The 14,620-nt window shown below is 42.0% G+C and overlaps 7 protein-coding genes across 7 annotated transcripts; 2 read left to right on the top strand and 5 right to left on the bottom strand. All coding sequences in view use genetic code 12, as the record gives it.

Moving 5' to 3' along the window:
- Positions 1–678: 678 nt before the first annotated feature.
- Positions 679–1,380, bottom strand: DAG7 (Dag7p; the record flags this gene model as incomplete). Its single annotated transcript, XM_029035908.2, has 1 exon — positions 679–1,380. One exon carries the CDS (start codon positions 1,378–1,380, stop codon positions 679–681), a length of 702 nt encoding a protein of 233 aa, XP_028891150.1.
- Positions 1,381–2,184: 804 nt separating this feature from the next.
- CJI96_0002393 (tRNA(adenine34) deaminase) lies at positions 2,185–3,117 on the bottom strand (the record flags this gene model as incomplete). The annotated part of the gene is made up of 1 exon (XM_029035909.2): positions 2,185–3,117. The coding sequence occupies one exon, from the start codon at positions 3,115–3,117 to the stop codon at positions 2,185–2,187; it is 933 nt and encodes a 310-aa protein (XP_028891151.2).
- Positions 3,118–3,590: 473 nt separating this feature from the next.
- PPE1 (carboxylesterase-mitochondrial 37S ribosomal protein YmS2) lies at positions 3,591–4,709 on the top strand (the record flags this gene model as incomplete). The annotated part of the gene is made up of 1 exon (XM_029035910.2): positions 3,591–4,709. The coding sequence occupies one exon, from the start codon at positions 3,591–3,593 to the stop codon at positions 4,707–4,709; it is 1,119 nt and encodes a 372-aa protein (XP_028891152.1).
- A 24-nt stretch (positions 4,710–4,733) lies between these two features.
- CJI96_0002395 (glutamine-dependent NAD(+) synthetase) lies at positions 4,734–6,857 on the bottom strand (the record flags this gene model as incomplete). The annotated part of the gene is made up of 1 exon (XM_029035911.2): positions 4,734–6,857. One exon carries the CDS (start codon positions 6,855–6,857, stop codon positions 4,734–4,736), a length of 2,124 nt encoding a protein of 707 aa, XP_028891153.2.
- Positions 6,858–7,581: 724 nt separating this feature from the next.
- CJI96_0002396 (uncharacterized protein) lies at positions 7,582–8,754 on the bottom strand (the record flags this gene model as incomplete). Its single annotated transcript, XM_029035912.2, has 1 exon — positions 7,582–8,754. The coding sequence occupies one exon, from the start codon at positions 8,752–8,754 to the stop codon at positions 7,582–7,584; it is 1,173 nt and encodes a 390-aa protein (XP_028891154.1).
- A 205-nt stretch (positions 8,755–8,959) lies between these two features.
- SOG2 (Sog2p) lies at positions 8,960–10,603 on the bottom strand (the record flags this gene model as incomplete). Its single annotated transcript, XM_029035913.2, has 1 exon — positions 8,960–10,603. The coding sequence occupies one exon, from the start codon at positions 10,601–10,603 to the stop codon at positions 8,960–8,962; it is 1,644 nt and encodes a 547-aa protein (XP_028891155.2).
- A 2,250-nt stretch (positions 10,604–12,853) lies between these two features.
- Positions 12,854–13,816, top strand: CJI96_0002398 (CCR4-NOT core subunit CAF40; the record flags this gene model as incomplete). Its single annotated transcript, XM_029035915.1, has 1 exon — positions 12,854–13,816. The coding sequence occupies one exon, from the start codon at positions 12,854–12,856 to the stop codon at positions 13,814–13,816; it is 963 nt and encodes a 320-aa protein (XP_028891157.1).
- Positions 13,817–14,620: the final 804 nt, after the last annotated feature.

A 14,620-nucleotide genomic window follows, 5' to 3' on the forward strand; every position in this document is an offset into this window, starting at 1 on the left:
TCCATTTCGCATCATGATTATCCCAAGTTGTGAAATAGGATTCTGATCGAAAAACTCAATGATGAAGTCCAGCAAATAGGAAAGCATGGCCGCGAATCTAGTTGGACGTAGATCTTTTTCTATCATTGCAAGTGATCCATCGATGACTAGTACTAGTGTTCGAATAATTCCTCTTTGAAAGGGCGTCGTAGGGTTTCTCATTATCTTTCTCTTTCTAGCCTCAATCATTTGCTTCACAAGCGACTCAAGAGATCTTTCCCCGTCCTCATCGTTCTTTACAATGTCCCACGTACGCTGATACTCATCTTCCCATGAATATGCCCCAGATGCACCTTGCCTCGAATTTTTTGGCTTTCGAGACCTGGTGCGTTTCGCCATACCATCCTCATCAGGCAGTAGTGAGTCATCCCTTAACTCAACATCGGAGTCGTGATCGCTAAATTCCTCATCAGAAATATTCATAGATGAGTTGTGATTACTACGGACCTAATCTGCGGTGCGATGAATAGCCATTTTATGTGAAGGAGTATCAAGTGTAAACCGCAGGCGGACGACTGACAAGTGCGAGGAAAATGAAATTTTCATTTAATACACTTTAGAGGACGCAGACTCTGGAAATAATAAAATGAAGTGAAAACCAAATCAATGTAGTTTATACAAACAAGCTACAAACGATACTTATTCAACCCACTCCCAAGTGAGCTTGATTCTTCCCAAGTCCTTATTTGCGATCTTTTCAAATGCAGATGGGGATAAGTCCAAGTCATCACGAGCACATCCGACACACCTATCCACAACAGCAACTTCAACAGACTTGCCCTCATAAAAGGCTCTGATCTTCTTTCCACATAAGGTATTCTTGTTAGGATTGCCATTTGGAGTCTTCTCATCGTACAACTCGTGAGAAATGGCCACAATCATATCACTTGCAGAGTTAACTTTACCACAAGCACCCATTTCAGGATCGTAGTAAGTGCCCTCTCCAGAAAAGACTGAACCAGATGCCTGAGAGCTTGTGGTTGCGCTCTCGGAACTTGTGGTGGTCGGAGTCAACAGTGGCTCGGATGAGTAAACCGATGGCGCGATTGTCTGAGTCGATGCAACTTCTGTTGCTGATGATTCAACAGGTGGTTTATCATTTGATGGGCTTGGTTCGGTAGGCAGACTTTCTTCGGTTGGAGCGTTTGCAGCCAAAGCTGTTGCGCTTGGCGCAGATGAGGTGCCACGGTTGGACACCGATGCAAGGTGGGCAGTGTACTGGTCGTATCCAACTGTTACAGTAGTGTAGGCATACTCGGTAACCCATTTAACAGCAGGAACAGGAGAACCCTTGATTTGACTAGCAACAACGAGAGTAGTAACGAGGGTGGAGAATTTCATTGGGTATAAGGAATGTAAGATGGTTAAGGAAAGACAAGGTAGTATAAAGGAGTGTATGCGCAAGGATATCCAAGACCGTGGCGTTAAAAGGAATGAAACTGAAGTGAGTGTGTTTGAAATCTTATGTATGGGCGAAGCTCGTCTTTTATATTACAGAGCACCCCTCTCGGTTTCGTTGACGCTTCGCGAATTGAAAGTGCCTGAATCGAACGAAAATTGTCGAAATGTACACAGGAAAGATATGTTTCTGAAGGGTCTAGCTAGCGCGCTTGGATCACCGCTCAAGCAGGTGCATAAATTACATGCAGCTTTAGGTGTGAAAGAAGATGGGCTAGACTCACACACACACACAGACACACAATACACCTTTCAAGGTTCTCTATTGTATCAATTCTGAAGATTGAATTAATCGTAACTTATTTTTCGGCTAGGGACGCACTTAAGCAATGCACAAATAGTTTTCAGAACACTGAAAGAGAGGCTAATCCACTCTTGGTGTGAAGAGCATTTATGAAAGCCTCAGTGGTACCTAAAAAAACCTCAATCGCCAGTAAAATGGCATTCAAAAGTGCTGTCCCGAGGTTCATAAGGAGACGCCTCCGATGCGCGTAAACTGTGTTCGAATTTAAGCGGTCAGTGCGCGTTCGTTAAGTGCATAGCCGTGCCTTCTCAAGTGGATAAGTTCGAGAGATTGCAGGTTCAGATCGCTGTCAATAGTTCTGGACACAAGAGTAATGTCACAACCAGGCACGTCTGGAACATCAGAACAACACCTTCTGCTATGTGAAGCTCGAACTCCTGAAACTAAACATTCCAACGAACTTTTCCATCGTCATCAATAAAAGGAAGCAAGCGATCAAGAGCTTGGATATCCTCTTCTACTGTTATATCGCCCTTAGGGTAAAGGTTCTTGACATGCGGAATTGACAAAATTGCTTGTGCGTCAACAAGCTCGTGAAATCGATAGCCTTTGCCAATTAAAGGAGACATTTCGATGTCTTCCGCAGGACCAGGGAAGAAGAGCCTTAAGCGTTCGGAGCCATACAACGTTACAAATTCAGTTTCGGTCAAAAATTGGTCAAAAGGGATATTAGGAGGAAAGGATTTTCCCTCAATATCTTTGTTTTTCTTTATTTTGGGAACTGGGGCACTTTCATTTTCTTGAATATAAAAGCAACGAAGTAAATAAACTGCTTCCGTCCTCATGATCCCTCCGAAGCTCGCATAGTAGTTAGGTATACTAGATTGCTGCACCTTAATGACCGAACCGTTTCCACCAAATCTATCGTTGGCGGCTCCGAAAAAAACCTCGCCAATGCCAAGTTGTTGTAGAGCCAGCGCGCACATAACACAAGGTTCTACGGTAACATATAAAGCCACGCCACTGAAGAACTTCGAAATATTTTCAAGAGACGCACCTACTAAGTGGTTCTCCTCCAAGACTCTATCAATCGCAACAAATTCCGCATGTCGAGTGCCGTTGAGAGATGCATTTGTGTCGTTGCAACCATAGCTGAGAATCTTGCCAGTTCGTTTATCGACGAGCAAGCATGCCACAGGTGTCTCCAAGTTACACAATGCACGATATGCAACAAAAGTCGCTAATGCTAGGAATTTGAAATGTGGAGTGAGATCTTTCATATGTCTGGAAGGATTCAATCTCAGCTCAGGCGCTGTTATGGAACTATGAAAGCCCGGGGACGATTGCGACCCACCTAACTGTTGCGCGATGAGCATCTGCAGGGCGCTCGGGATCGGAATCGTACGTATTTGCTGATTTTCAAAATTGGGAGTCATCCTCTCAAATTTCTGGGTGTATTGTTTCTTCAGCGACAGCAACTGAGACTGTTCATTGTGCTTAGTTCGACTCTGAAGATATGCGAGACAGACTTGATTTTTGGCACAAGTACAATCACGTTTGATGTACTCACATATTCATGTATGTTCAAGAAGTTTAAAAGTAAGAACCTTGGTTGCTTCCACAAATACTTGTTACTTTGAAAAAAATTGACTCTAATGAGTACTTGAGGAAATCTCACATCAAGCGAGTGTATCTTTAAATTCCTTCCTTTTCTTCAACACATATAGAATACCTGCAGATTACATATAAATCAAATGGTGCAAGGTCAATAAAGCTTTTCACTGAAGTTGCCGTATTTCCTATTGCAACTGGAGCGGTATTTACCAGATGTCTCGCCACAAGATTCTGAATGAGTGACTTGGAAAGAAAATTATTTGAAACGAAAAGACTGAAGGTTTCTCTCGAGCCGATCGAAGAGCAGCCGACTGAAAGATATGCTCTCGATAATACCCAGAAGGAAGTCAGACACTTGATGAATGAATCCTGGAGAAACACTCTTTTTGAGCAACGCAAAAAATTGTTAACTTTTGAGGATAAGTTTTATCGAGACTCTACCCATTATGTTCAAACATATTATCTACCCCCAGAGCTGAATGATTTACCAGTGTTGGTGTGTCATCACGGCGCTGGGTCATCATCACTGACATTTCTTGCCTTCATTTCAGCTCTAAAATCACAGACTGAATATCCCCGTCCAGGTGTTTTTCTATTTGATATGTTTGGCCATGGTCGATCTACTGACCGTCCAGAGAAGAATTATGAATTGGACGCTTTGACTGACGATTTTAGTTTCATCATGACGGAGTTCTTGGCAAGGACTCTGGCCAAAAGACTTTTTTTTATTGGTCATTCACTTGGAGGATCTATAATGACCAACTTTCTCGCTAGGGATAATCTGTTGTTGCAGAAAGTTTCTGGATTAGCTCTCTTGGATATTGTTGAGGAAACGGCTGTGCGGTCTCTCAATAAAGTTAGCTTCTTTCTTAAGTCCAGGCCAAGGCAATTTAATGACTATGAAGATGCGATGTATTGGCATTTGAACAGCAAGCTATTGAATAATGAAGAGTCTGCGAAACTCAGTATTTATGATCTTTTCACCGAAGACGCTCAAGGATGTCTCAAGTGGCGTGCTGATTTAGAAGGCATGGCACATTTCTGGGGAGATTGGTTTCTTGGAATGTCTGAGAAGTTTTTAAGGTGTGACGAACCTATGACAAAGAAGATACCTAAACTTCTTGTTCTTGCGGGTAACGAGCATCTTGACAAGGACTTGATCATCGGACAAATGCAAGGAAAATATCAGCTATTAGTATTTGATAATCTACTTGAGACAGGCCATTTCATTCAAGAGGATATTCCCAAGAAGCTTAGCATCAGCATTTTGGAATTCTTGAAGAGACATGACATCGCATACATTGAGCGCACACAGACAACCAGAAGGTCTCTTTGGGGTGGTTCGATACATTAAACAATTACACGATACACCATCATTCTACTGTGCTTCTCCATCCGTTTTACCAATTTTGTGGACCATTTCATCAATTTTCTTACTGGCTAATGGAAAGCGCGGGTTGATTAAAAATGGTCTCAAATCGAAACGATTGTCATCGGGCGAATATTGTTCGGCGTGATAGGCTGGCGTCATTGTAGTCATTTTATGGCGGTTAATAGCGTAAAAGAACCAAAACTTTTTCACTTTTTCGGCAACGATTTCTGCGGAGTAGTTGAAAGGAGGCTGAGACCATTCATGATATAGTTTGATGAACATCGATTGTGGTCCACATTTATCCACCTTACGTAGCTTACCAAAACGAGAGAGCTCAGCATAAGTCATACCCATGTCGACTTCATCAGACTGAACGTAATCCTTCGTGATGGGCTCTAACTCTGCGGTAGGAGTAGCGTCCAAAAAATCTTTCAAAATCGGAAGCTCGTAACAATCTCTCGCCCATTTTATAAACGATTTTAGATCAGTCTTAGAAATCCCGCCGATCGGATTGATATCAGCACTAGAGCAATCGTATTTGGTGAGATACCCTCGTAAACATTCATCAACATTGGCGCTTCCCAAAACTAGCAAACTGCCCTTACGTTGATAAGTCCAAGGTAGCAACTGAGCAAAAAGGTAACTGAGTACCATTCTCAAACGGGCCTGGATATTTTGCAACGCAAGATTCTCTATATTTGACCCTCCAAATATTTTGAACACTGGGCGGCGTCCAGTGGCAATTTCAAAAAGCCGAACAACCGAAGAAATGACTGCATCCATGTTTAAGTCGACATGATTTGAGCCAATATCGATCGCAAGGTCCTTTGCTCTTTGACGAGTATCATTTGAGGAGTTGGTGGTTCCCATAAATGAAGTATAAAAAAGTCGTCCTGCGACCTCTTGTGGCGAGGTTGGACTAAATTTGCAATCATTTGTAAGTTCACGAATATCACTGAGAACCTCTTGATTACCATTTTTGATAGCTTGTACCACTTGGCGGCACATAGAGTGGACTATCACAGCAGTTGCACAAGAATCGATGCCTCCGCTAAGAGGCAAGAAAAAGCCACCTGCTTTCGATCTCCTCAAATAATCCCACAACCAACATGCTGGCCCGAGAGCGATTTCCTCCTCGGGGAGAAAATAGTGAATGTCAACTGGCTTTGCAGATACGATGTCGTGATTCAATGTATTCGAGGGGTTTGCGAGCTCGAAATCGACATAGATATTATGATAAGAATGCGTTTGCGCCACAGATTGAAGTGCAGCTGATTTCTGTGAACGATATGATCGAACATCGTCTAAATCAATAGTTGCTGCTATAACCTCAACATCGTTTAGGGAAAATTGATTTCCCTGTGCAACCATAGCACCATTAACAACAATGCTTGCACAGCCATCATAATATAAACGATCGCCATCACATCCTTTTTGATTGGAATAGATATAAACGCCTCCACATTTTTTTGTTGCCTCCGCAATGAGTTGCATCCTAGTGTCAAGTTTACGAAGCTCGTGATGTGAGCCTGAGGAATTAGTGATTATCTCAACACCGTCCAAAGCCATGGAGATATGCGGAGACTGTGGGGTGAATAACTCTTCACAAGTTTCTGCTCCAATCTTGGTGTCTATGGTCTGAATAACACAGTCACCAATGTCTACAGTTCGCTGTCCCGTAGCGCGCTGGATACATTTTGGCAAGTAGTACGTTTCATGGTATCTTGGACGCAACCATGGGGTGAAGTACCTCATCTCCCTATAGTTTCCATCATTTGCAAGGAAAAGTTTTGGCCTTATCAATAGGATTTTCCTGTTGTAACTGATAATTCGGCAATTATACTTGATGGACTTGTGAATAATTGGCATTCCGATATCAAGGAGAATATCAGATGTCGAGGGATGTTCAAGAATCTGTGCATACATATCCCATGAATTATCAAACAAGTCGTTTTCGGCAAAATGATCGAGGCACCCATAACCAGTAATCTCAAGCTCGGGACCCACTCTCAATGAGGCATTTCGCTTCTTGGCCTCCTCAATGCTTCTAATGATTCTATCGCGATTTCCCTCGAAATCAAGCGCCCATTGGTTCAAGTTGCAGGTCGCAATGGTTACAAACTGCCCCATCTCTGCTAATGAGGGAAGGAAGCGCAGTTCTCAATTCAATTTGTTGTTCTTCGGTGATGTACAGGACAACTTGTTGAAAATACTGCAAGATTAAGGTGAAGCGCACGTGAATTCATGGCAACGGAATAAGCAAGAGTCGCATGTCTGAAGACGACGAACTTGTCCTGGGCATGAAAATAAAAATACTTTACGAAAGACCCGGTTGAATCGATTAGTTTTTGTCGAGCAAGAGGATACGGGTAAGGAAAGTAACTTGTTTTATCGGGGTCAAGGGGGTCTAGAAGATGAGTAAGTCTCTTTCATAGAAGTTTCGAGAGTGATATAATTCCTTTAGGATATCATCGTCCAGCTCCCCTCCAGCTATTGTGTAATCAAACACTCCTCAGTATTTCATTAAACTAGTACATCTGATACCTGAAGCACACTAATTGAGCTATCAATATGGAGGGTGTACCTTTACTAATCATTTGTCTCCTAGCTTGAAACAGTTCGATGATTGTATATTTCTTTTGTTATGCCTGATCCATACTTAGCATCACTTTGTTGGAAAAAGTCGTGCTGAAGTGTCGTATCAGGAAGGCAACAGAAAAAAAAAAAGGCTCAACCAAACAAGTAGAGATAAACATAAAATTTTAAAAATCCGATCGTACATCTTCTTACACAATAAAGCATATTTAGGAACCGCTGGTTGCAAAAACATTTGCAGAGTACCTTTTCGCTCAGGTCAGAATACCGTCACAGGATCCTCGCCGCTCGCAATGTTGCACTGATGCATTAGCCTTTTTTCATCAAGACCATTATTCATGCCCTTGAACTCACCTGTTACAGAATGCCACACTCCCTGGTTGAAAAAAATGACCAAGTCACCTTCAGACCATCCATGTGCCAACACATTTTTTGAAGCTATTGCCGGGCGCATCAAAGAATAAACTTTTTTCCTCGCATCCTCCATTTCCAATGTCTCAATCTTATTACCTTTTTTCGTGTGGAGTTTGTAGAGACAGCATCCGTGTACTTGAAGATGGTGCTCACGTGTAAGAGGATTAGTCCACACCATTGGAAGCTTCTTTATTTTTTCCTCTTCCCAATCAGGTAGATCTGATAATGATAACTCTTTTCCCTCCGATACCATGGTCAACCCATCTTTCGTCGCTTTCGCACGTGAAATGAAGATATAAGGATGAGGCGCATATTCAACAATGGTATTTAGGGCAAAATCTTTTTCCTCATTAGATAATCTGTCGAAAGCCTCTTTGCCACTCACAAAGCAAGTCGCTCCTTGCAGAAGTTGTAAAGAGTCGCCAGAGCCATCATCGTATTCAATTGTTTGAACTTTGGATGATGGTGGTACTTTTATTCCGAGTAAAGTAGTAACCTTTGGAGGCGACAAGCCATATAATGCCGAATCAATGTGCCACCTGTAGAACCTCGTTTGATTCTTTTCTCGAATTTGTTCACTGGAAAGGGGCTCGTGATGAAAAGTAGTATGTGATGGATGAGTGAGATGAATGTCTTCTCCGTTTTCGTTGCCGGGCTCACCGGCTTTGAAAGTCCCCTGCCCCAATATTTGCACCTGCGGTTGTGACTTAACAGAGCATCCGTCCTTCTTTAACACTGAGTTTTCGTGACGAAACTCTTTACCGTGGCCATAATTCGCCTCGCCATCATCTTTCGAATCCACTATTGTTTTATCGAACATCTTAGTTAAAAGATACTGACTCTTGGGACTCAACTTTTCCTGATTTGGTATAATAACAACCAAGTAGTTGTACAAAGCAGTACGCAATTCTTCAAAGTCATTTGGTGTCAACAAACTGGGGTCTTCACGAGCGTAAGATGGAAGCTCGATAGAGCACCCAAAATTGCGGTCAAAAGGTTTGATTTGTAATTTTGTCATTGAGAAGGTTGATCCTTATCAGGAGGTGAGTATAGTTTCGTATTATATATGCTGGAAAATCCGCGGACATCCCGCGGGCGGTCGCGCTCTCACTAGTCTGACCATCGGTTGACCGAAAAACCCGCGGCAGTTCCGCTAATAGGGAAGTATGCATTTCCTGCATGTTCTTCATGCAACCAGAGCTCTCCATGATCCTGTATATACACTACTCAGAGATTGCAAAGTAGTTAGCCTGGTCATTGGTATTCCCATTGCCTGCACCACTGTGATCAATACCGAATACTGTGAGTGAAGAGTTCTCGTTATTTGGCATGATAGTTTGCGCAGCAGCCGCCCCGACAGTTGCAACGAGTGGAGTCCTTACCGGAGGAGCTGCAATCAAATTTGTTTGGGAACTACTCCATGATAAGCCACCGGTATTAGTTGACTCTGAAAAAGCACTGTAGGAAGATGCTTCTAACAAAATTGTTAGATCTTTGGTTGCTTTTGTGAGATTTGCCATCGACTGTCGCATTTCGTATAAGATAGGAACATCCTTCATAATGAGTTTTACTGATGAAAATGTTTGAATTATTGCCTTAAGAAAGGCATTGATGTCATCCCAGAAGATTTTTTTAGAATGATGCGAAGTAGTAGTCCTAATCGCTGGTAATTTTGAGGAGATTCGCTTAGTTATTTCCATCAAGGAAATACAGGTGTTGGTTAAATCTTTGAATTTGGAAGCAACATTTGAGCTCATAACCTGAGAAACATCATTCGTTGATGCAACTGCACTTTTATTGATCGTCTTCGTGAGATCATTGAAAACCACTTGTGCATTCACGACAGCTATGTCAATTGCTCCATATAATTTATCGTCGACCTCGTCCACAGAAGCAATGTTATCCAAGTAGTGATGTTGCAAACTTCCCAGTGATTCTTTCAGCAGATCAAGTTGGACATCAGATAATTGGGTTGCTTGAAGCTTTGCTCTGATATCCGCAGTTATACCACGCGTTGTTGAACGTTTCATGGTTGGATTCAATATCTTGTGCGCGTTCATCAATTCATTAAAAGCGCCAAAGATTGTTAAATAGACCATTCTTATGAAGCACACGTCGATACGAGAAACAAAGAATGCAAAGTTATCCAATAAGAAGTGTAAAGTCTGCCTAAATGACTCAACACAGCTGGTAACTCTAGACACAAGCTCCTCGCTATTGCCCTTGAACTCCTCAACCAGTTCCATTGTACCCACTAGTAGGTCGATTTCACTTTTGGAATCATGAAGTTTAGTAATCGATCTTGCAGCCACTTTTCTGTCCGTACAGAATCCAGTTAAACGCTTTATAGATGAGTGAAACTCACTATAAGAAAAAAGAACCTTCCTAGCTACCTTCAACATATTTGATAAGTCAACAGATGTGTCCTCAACGTCAGCTGCCGAAGACAGAGGAACATCATGCGTTCGCACATTGCAAGTTCCAAGTGAGGATTTTCCATTATTATTGTCATTTGCCTTTGTACACTCGTCCAGGCGATCCATCCTATTCTTGAAGTGGATGCCCTCGTTCAGCGGTAGCTCTTGTAGAGTTGACAATCGACGAAAGTAGGCACCAGACCTAAATTCTGAATCATGAAGCTCAGGTTGTTGTAGCATATCGTTAATTTCCGTCATGGTGTTTTGTCGTGATCTTGCTTTGAAAGTCATCGGAGGAGAGCCACTTGAGGTCAATGTAGAAGTTAAATTCTCAGTTTCATCGATTGAGAACTCGCTTGAATTATCCAGTTGTTTAACAGAGCGAGGTTCAATCTTCTTATTTTTGTTAATGATCAATCCCATTCTTCTCGAAGCTTTTGAGGCTTTCATTTTCGATTCTGAGCCTGATTTGACACGCGTGGCTAACGTCTCTTCATTATGAATTTGTTGGCTTATACTCAGTTCAAGAATGACACTATTAGAAAGGAGATATGCTTTTAGGCGATTAGTGTCCTTCTCTAAAGCTTTCATTGACTGGGACGATGGAATTATTAATGGGTTTCCGCTTATAAACAATTTCTCCAAGGATATCAACTCACCTAGAACCGGTGGAATATAGGAAAATTCGTTGTTGCTTAGATTGAGCACTCTGAGATCTTCCAACAAAGCTATAGAGCTAGAGAGTGTCCAAACTTTATTCGAAGATAAATCAAGAGACTCAAGCTTTGGAAAGCTGCTGTAGACTACTTCCGGTATACTTCTGAATTCATTTCCGTGTAAGTCTAGCACTCTTAAACGATCGTCACAAACATTGAAAAGACAATCTGGGATTTGCGTTAGCTTATTATCTGCAATCAGTAAACGCTCGATGTGTGTTGATGATTCTCGCAAAATTTCTTCTAGAACCTCGATAATTTGAGGAATGCTTGCCTGAGAGGGAAAGCTCGCCAATTTTAAAGTAACACTTCGTTTACTCCTTAATCCATCTATTTGCTCCATGAGGACATCTGTAATCCTGCTCTTGTGTCCTCCTTCAAAATGGGCATTAGAAGACCACATTATCTTTACTTTCCTTCTTTTTTATTTTTCGATTTGGTTTGTACTTCGACACTTCGATCAAGAACCTTTCTTTGCACTAATATGATGAGAGGGAAGTTGAGACTCGCGTAAAGGCTCGTTTCTCGGTACACCTAAATGTTGTACTACATACATGAGCGGCACGGTTTCCCTAGCTTGGTATACCCTTGTCCACAGCCGCCTGCCTCTCTTGCCAAACATTCTGTCCAGAGCAGCTACAAACATATTTGGAATTTTCCCAAGCTCCGGCGCTTCGAGCGATAACTCCACATAACGCACTGATGCTCACGTCTTTCTCCTCGTTTGAAACAACCATGGCTCTGCCTACTAAATCTTTCACACCGACCTCAGCACGCATGAATGCTTGTCCCGCAAACAAATCTTCAGTTTCAGAACCAGACTTCGCGTCTGGGTTTTTGTTCGCAGATATTGGTTGAATGACCTCAATCGATGGAAGACTGAGGAAGACCAGTCCCGTGGTAAGCGCACCTTGACTTAAATTACCTGAACATCTGATCAGAGGATAATACTTCCCCTTTGGAAGTCCAGATATGGAAAGATCCACCAATACGTTTTTTTGACTCACTTGCACAATCCTAGCTAACCCTCTCACTGGCTGTTTCATCATTTGGGGATCAAAGGACTCCAAAATGCATACGGCAGCTGAGTCAGGCTGACCAGTTCCTCTGATAATAGCATCCTTTCCGATGGCCTGGAGCAGTTTCACAATGGAGGAGGGAGGTACGCAACCCCTAACAACTATTGTCTGTGAGACAAGGTCCACCTCAATTTCATCCAAGCCACTTAGCGGCATCAATGCTTGACGTACAGCGTGTACACAAGAATCACAATCTAATTGCACTTGAAAAACTGTCTCGAATGATTCTGTAGCCATCTTTAAATTCACCAAACTTGTAGGTTGCAGGAGCTCTTGAAATGTGACAGGAGATTATATACAGAACATTTCGAAGATAGAATATGTCGGCACAACCCTTCCTCAACATTCGACTTCAGGTTGTTTAGGATTTTAGACAATCTTTTATCAAGCTCGTCTATCAGGTTAACTAAGAGATATATGTGCTTTAAGATGTGATTTTGGTGAACCACAGAGAACAAAGACAATGGAAGAAACCGCGATATACGTTCTGCCCAGTTGATCTGAAGTAAAAATTGCCAGCATTTTCTAGATATGTATCAAAGACGCCTTCATTGTCCTTAATTCTCTTAATGCCACAAGCATCCTTCTACACTCTGAAAAGTCATACGTATAAGACATACTCAATAATTGCCATTGTAGTTATAGCTTGATATTTATTGGATTTTTTTCGAATAACCATCGGGAATGTTCAAAAAGCACTGAAGCTCATTGAATTTCTAATAATGTTCTAAAGATTACAATATAAAATCTGAATTGACTATGGGCGGCGTTTCACAAACTGAGACAGTTTTAGCGGAGGTAGGACTTTCGCAGACTAGAAGTGGTATCTGCACTACCACGACATTTTGATTCTTCACGGCTTCTTTCTCCAGCTTTTTTCTAGCATTTTAAAGTCTTGTGCCCCAATGTCAAAAGATGCATCTGATCTACCTCCACCGCCATCAGATGGGCAAAAAATAAAAGCGTTGAATGACAAGCACATATATCAGTGGATTACGGAATTGGCGACAGGCAGTAATAGAGAAAGAGCTTTACTCGAGTTGGGAAAAAAGAGAGAGCAGTATGACGATCTTGCATTAGTGCTTTGGAACTCGTTTGGTGTGATGACAGCTCTTTTAGAAGAGATCATTTCAGTCTACCCGTTCTTGAATCCTCCAGTGTTGACGGCCTCCGTCTCAAATAGAGTTTGTAATGCTCTAGCATTGTTACAGTGTGTCGCATCTAACGCTCAAACAAGAGGCGCTTTCCTCAATGCAAACATGCCTTTGTATTTATACCCGTTTTTGTCTACGAATGCGAGACAGAGATCGTTTGAGTACTTACGTCTAACTAGTTTGGGAGTGATCGGTGCGTTAGTGAAGAATGATACACCGGAAGTCATCAATTTTCTTTTAGCGACCGAAATTGTACCGTTATGTTTGAACATCATGGAAATTTCCTCAGAGCTATCCAAAACTGTTGCAATTTTTATCCTTCAGAAGATATTGCTAGATGACCAAGGTCTTTCATATATTTGCACGACGTACGAGAGATTTCATACGGTGGCTTCCGTCTTATCAAAGATGATTGATCAACTTAGTGCTTCTGTGGGTTCATCAAGTATTGCTACTCAGGCTGAGCATCAGGTATCTCACTCTTCAAGCAATTTGCATTCTGGTCAGCCTCCATCCGGTAGTTCTGGTCGTTTACTCAAGCATGTAGTCCGCTGCTACATGCGTTTATCAGACAATTTAGAAGCAAGGAAGGCACTTGCATCTATATTACCAGAACCTTTGAGGGATGGGACATTCTCTCTGATTTTGCAAGACGATATAGCAACAAAACGCTGTCTTGGACAACTTTTATTAAACATCAACGAAGAGAACTAGCAGAATTTTGCGCGCATGCATATAATAATCCACAAAACAACGATCAAAATTATTTCACCACCAATTGAATTTTTATGTCTTCGCCTGTTAAAGCGCACCAATTTACTCATTCTAACGCGCACAGACGCGATTCGGCTGTGTATGGGTCTGTTGGAAAGCAGGGTTTGTTTCTTCCTTCCGATTTTTTACATGGTGGGGCAGTCCTTGATGAAAGCTTCATGGACGATGATGATACATATCGTCGGCTTCTAGATGACTGTGAACAACAAAGGCGAGTATCTTGCTTATCACAGGACATCATAGATGAAGAAAGAGAAGTTCTTCGAATTCGTCACATTATCCCAGCGCATGAGAGCGATGAGAACATTCCGTCTATATTCGAAAATGCCGTTAATCAAGGTAAAATAAGAAAGGTGAGTCACTCAGTTGAGCTTGTGTCCTTAATACGCTCCTCGTTGCCTCTCGTTTGTACTTTTCTTTTACAGAACTCTTTGTCTACCGTCTCTGTCTTTACTGTGGGACATCTAGGGGCAGTAGAGCTAGCAGCAGTTTCAATGGGGTCAATGACTGCAAACATAACCGGTTATGCTACCATTCAGGGTATTGCAACAGCTTTAGATACTCTATGTCCCCAAGCATTTGGTGCTCAAAGGTATCATTTGGTAGGTGATTACATGCAGAAATGTGTTGCCCTCATAGCTGTCGTGATATGCCCGATTTTAATCATATGGGTGTTCTTTGGTTATCAGCTAATTACATTGCTACTTCCCGATAAGTCAACGGCAGTGCTTGCAGCAGCTTATC

The sequence above is a fragment of the Candidozyma auris genome, chromosome 2 (assembly GCF_003013715.1).
Source record: "Candidozyma auris chromosome 2, complete sequence".
NCBI lineage: Eukaryota > Fungi > Ascomycota > Pichiomycetes > Serinales > Metschnikowiaceae > Candidozyma > Candidozyma auris.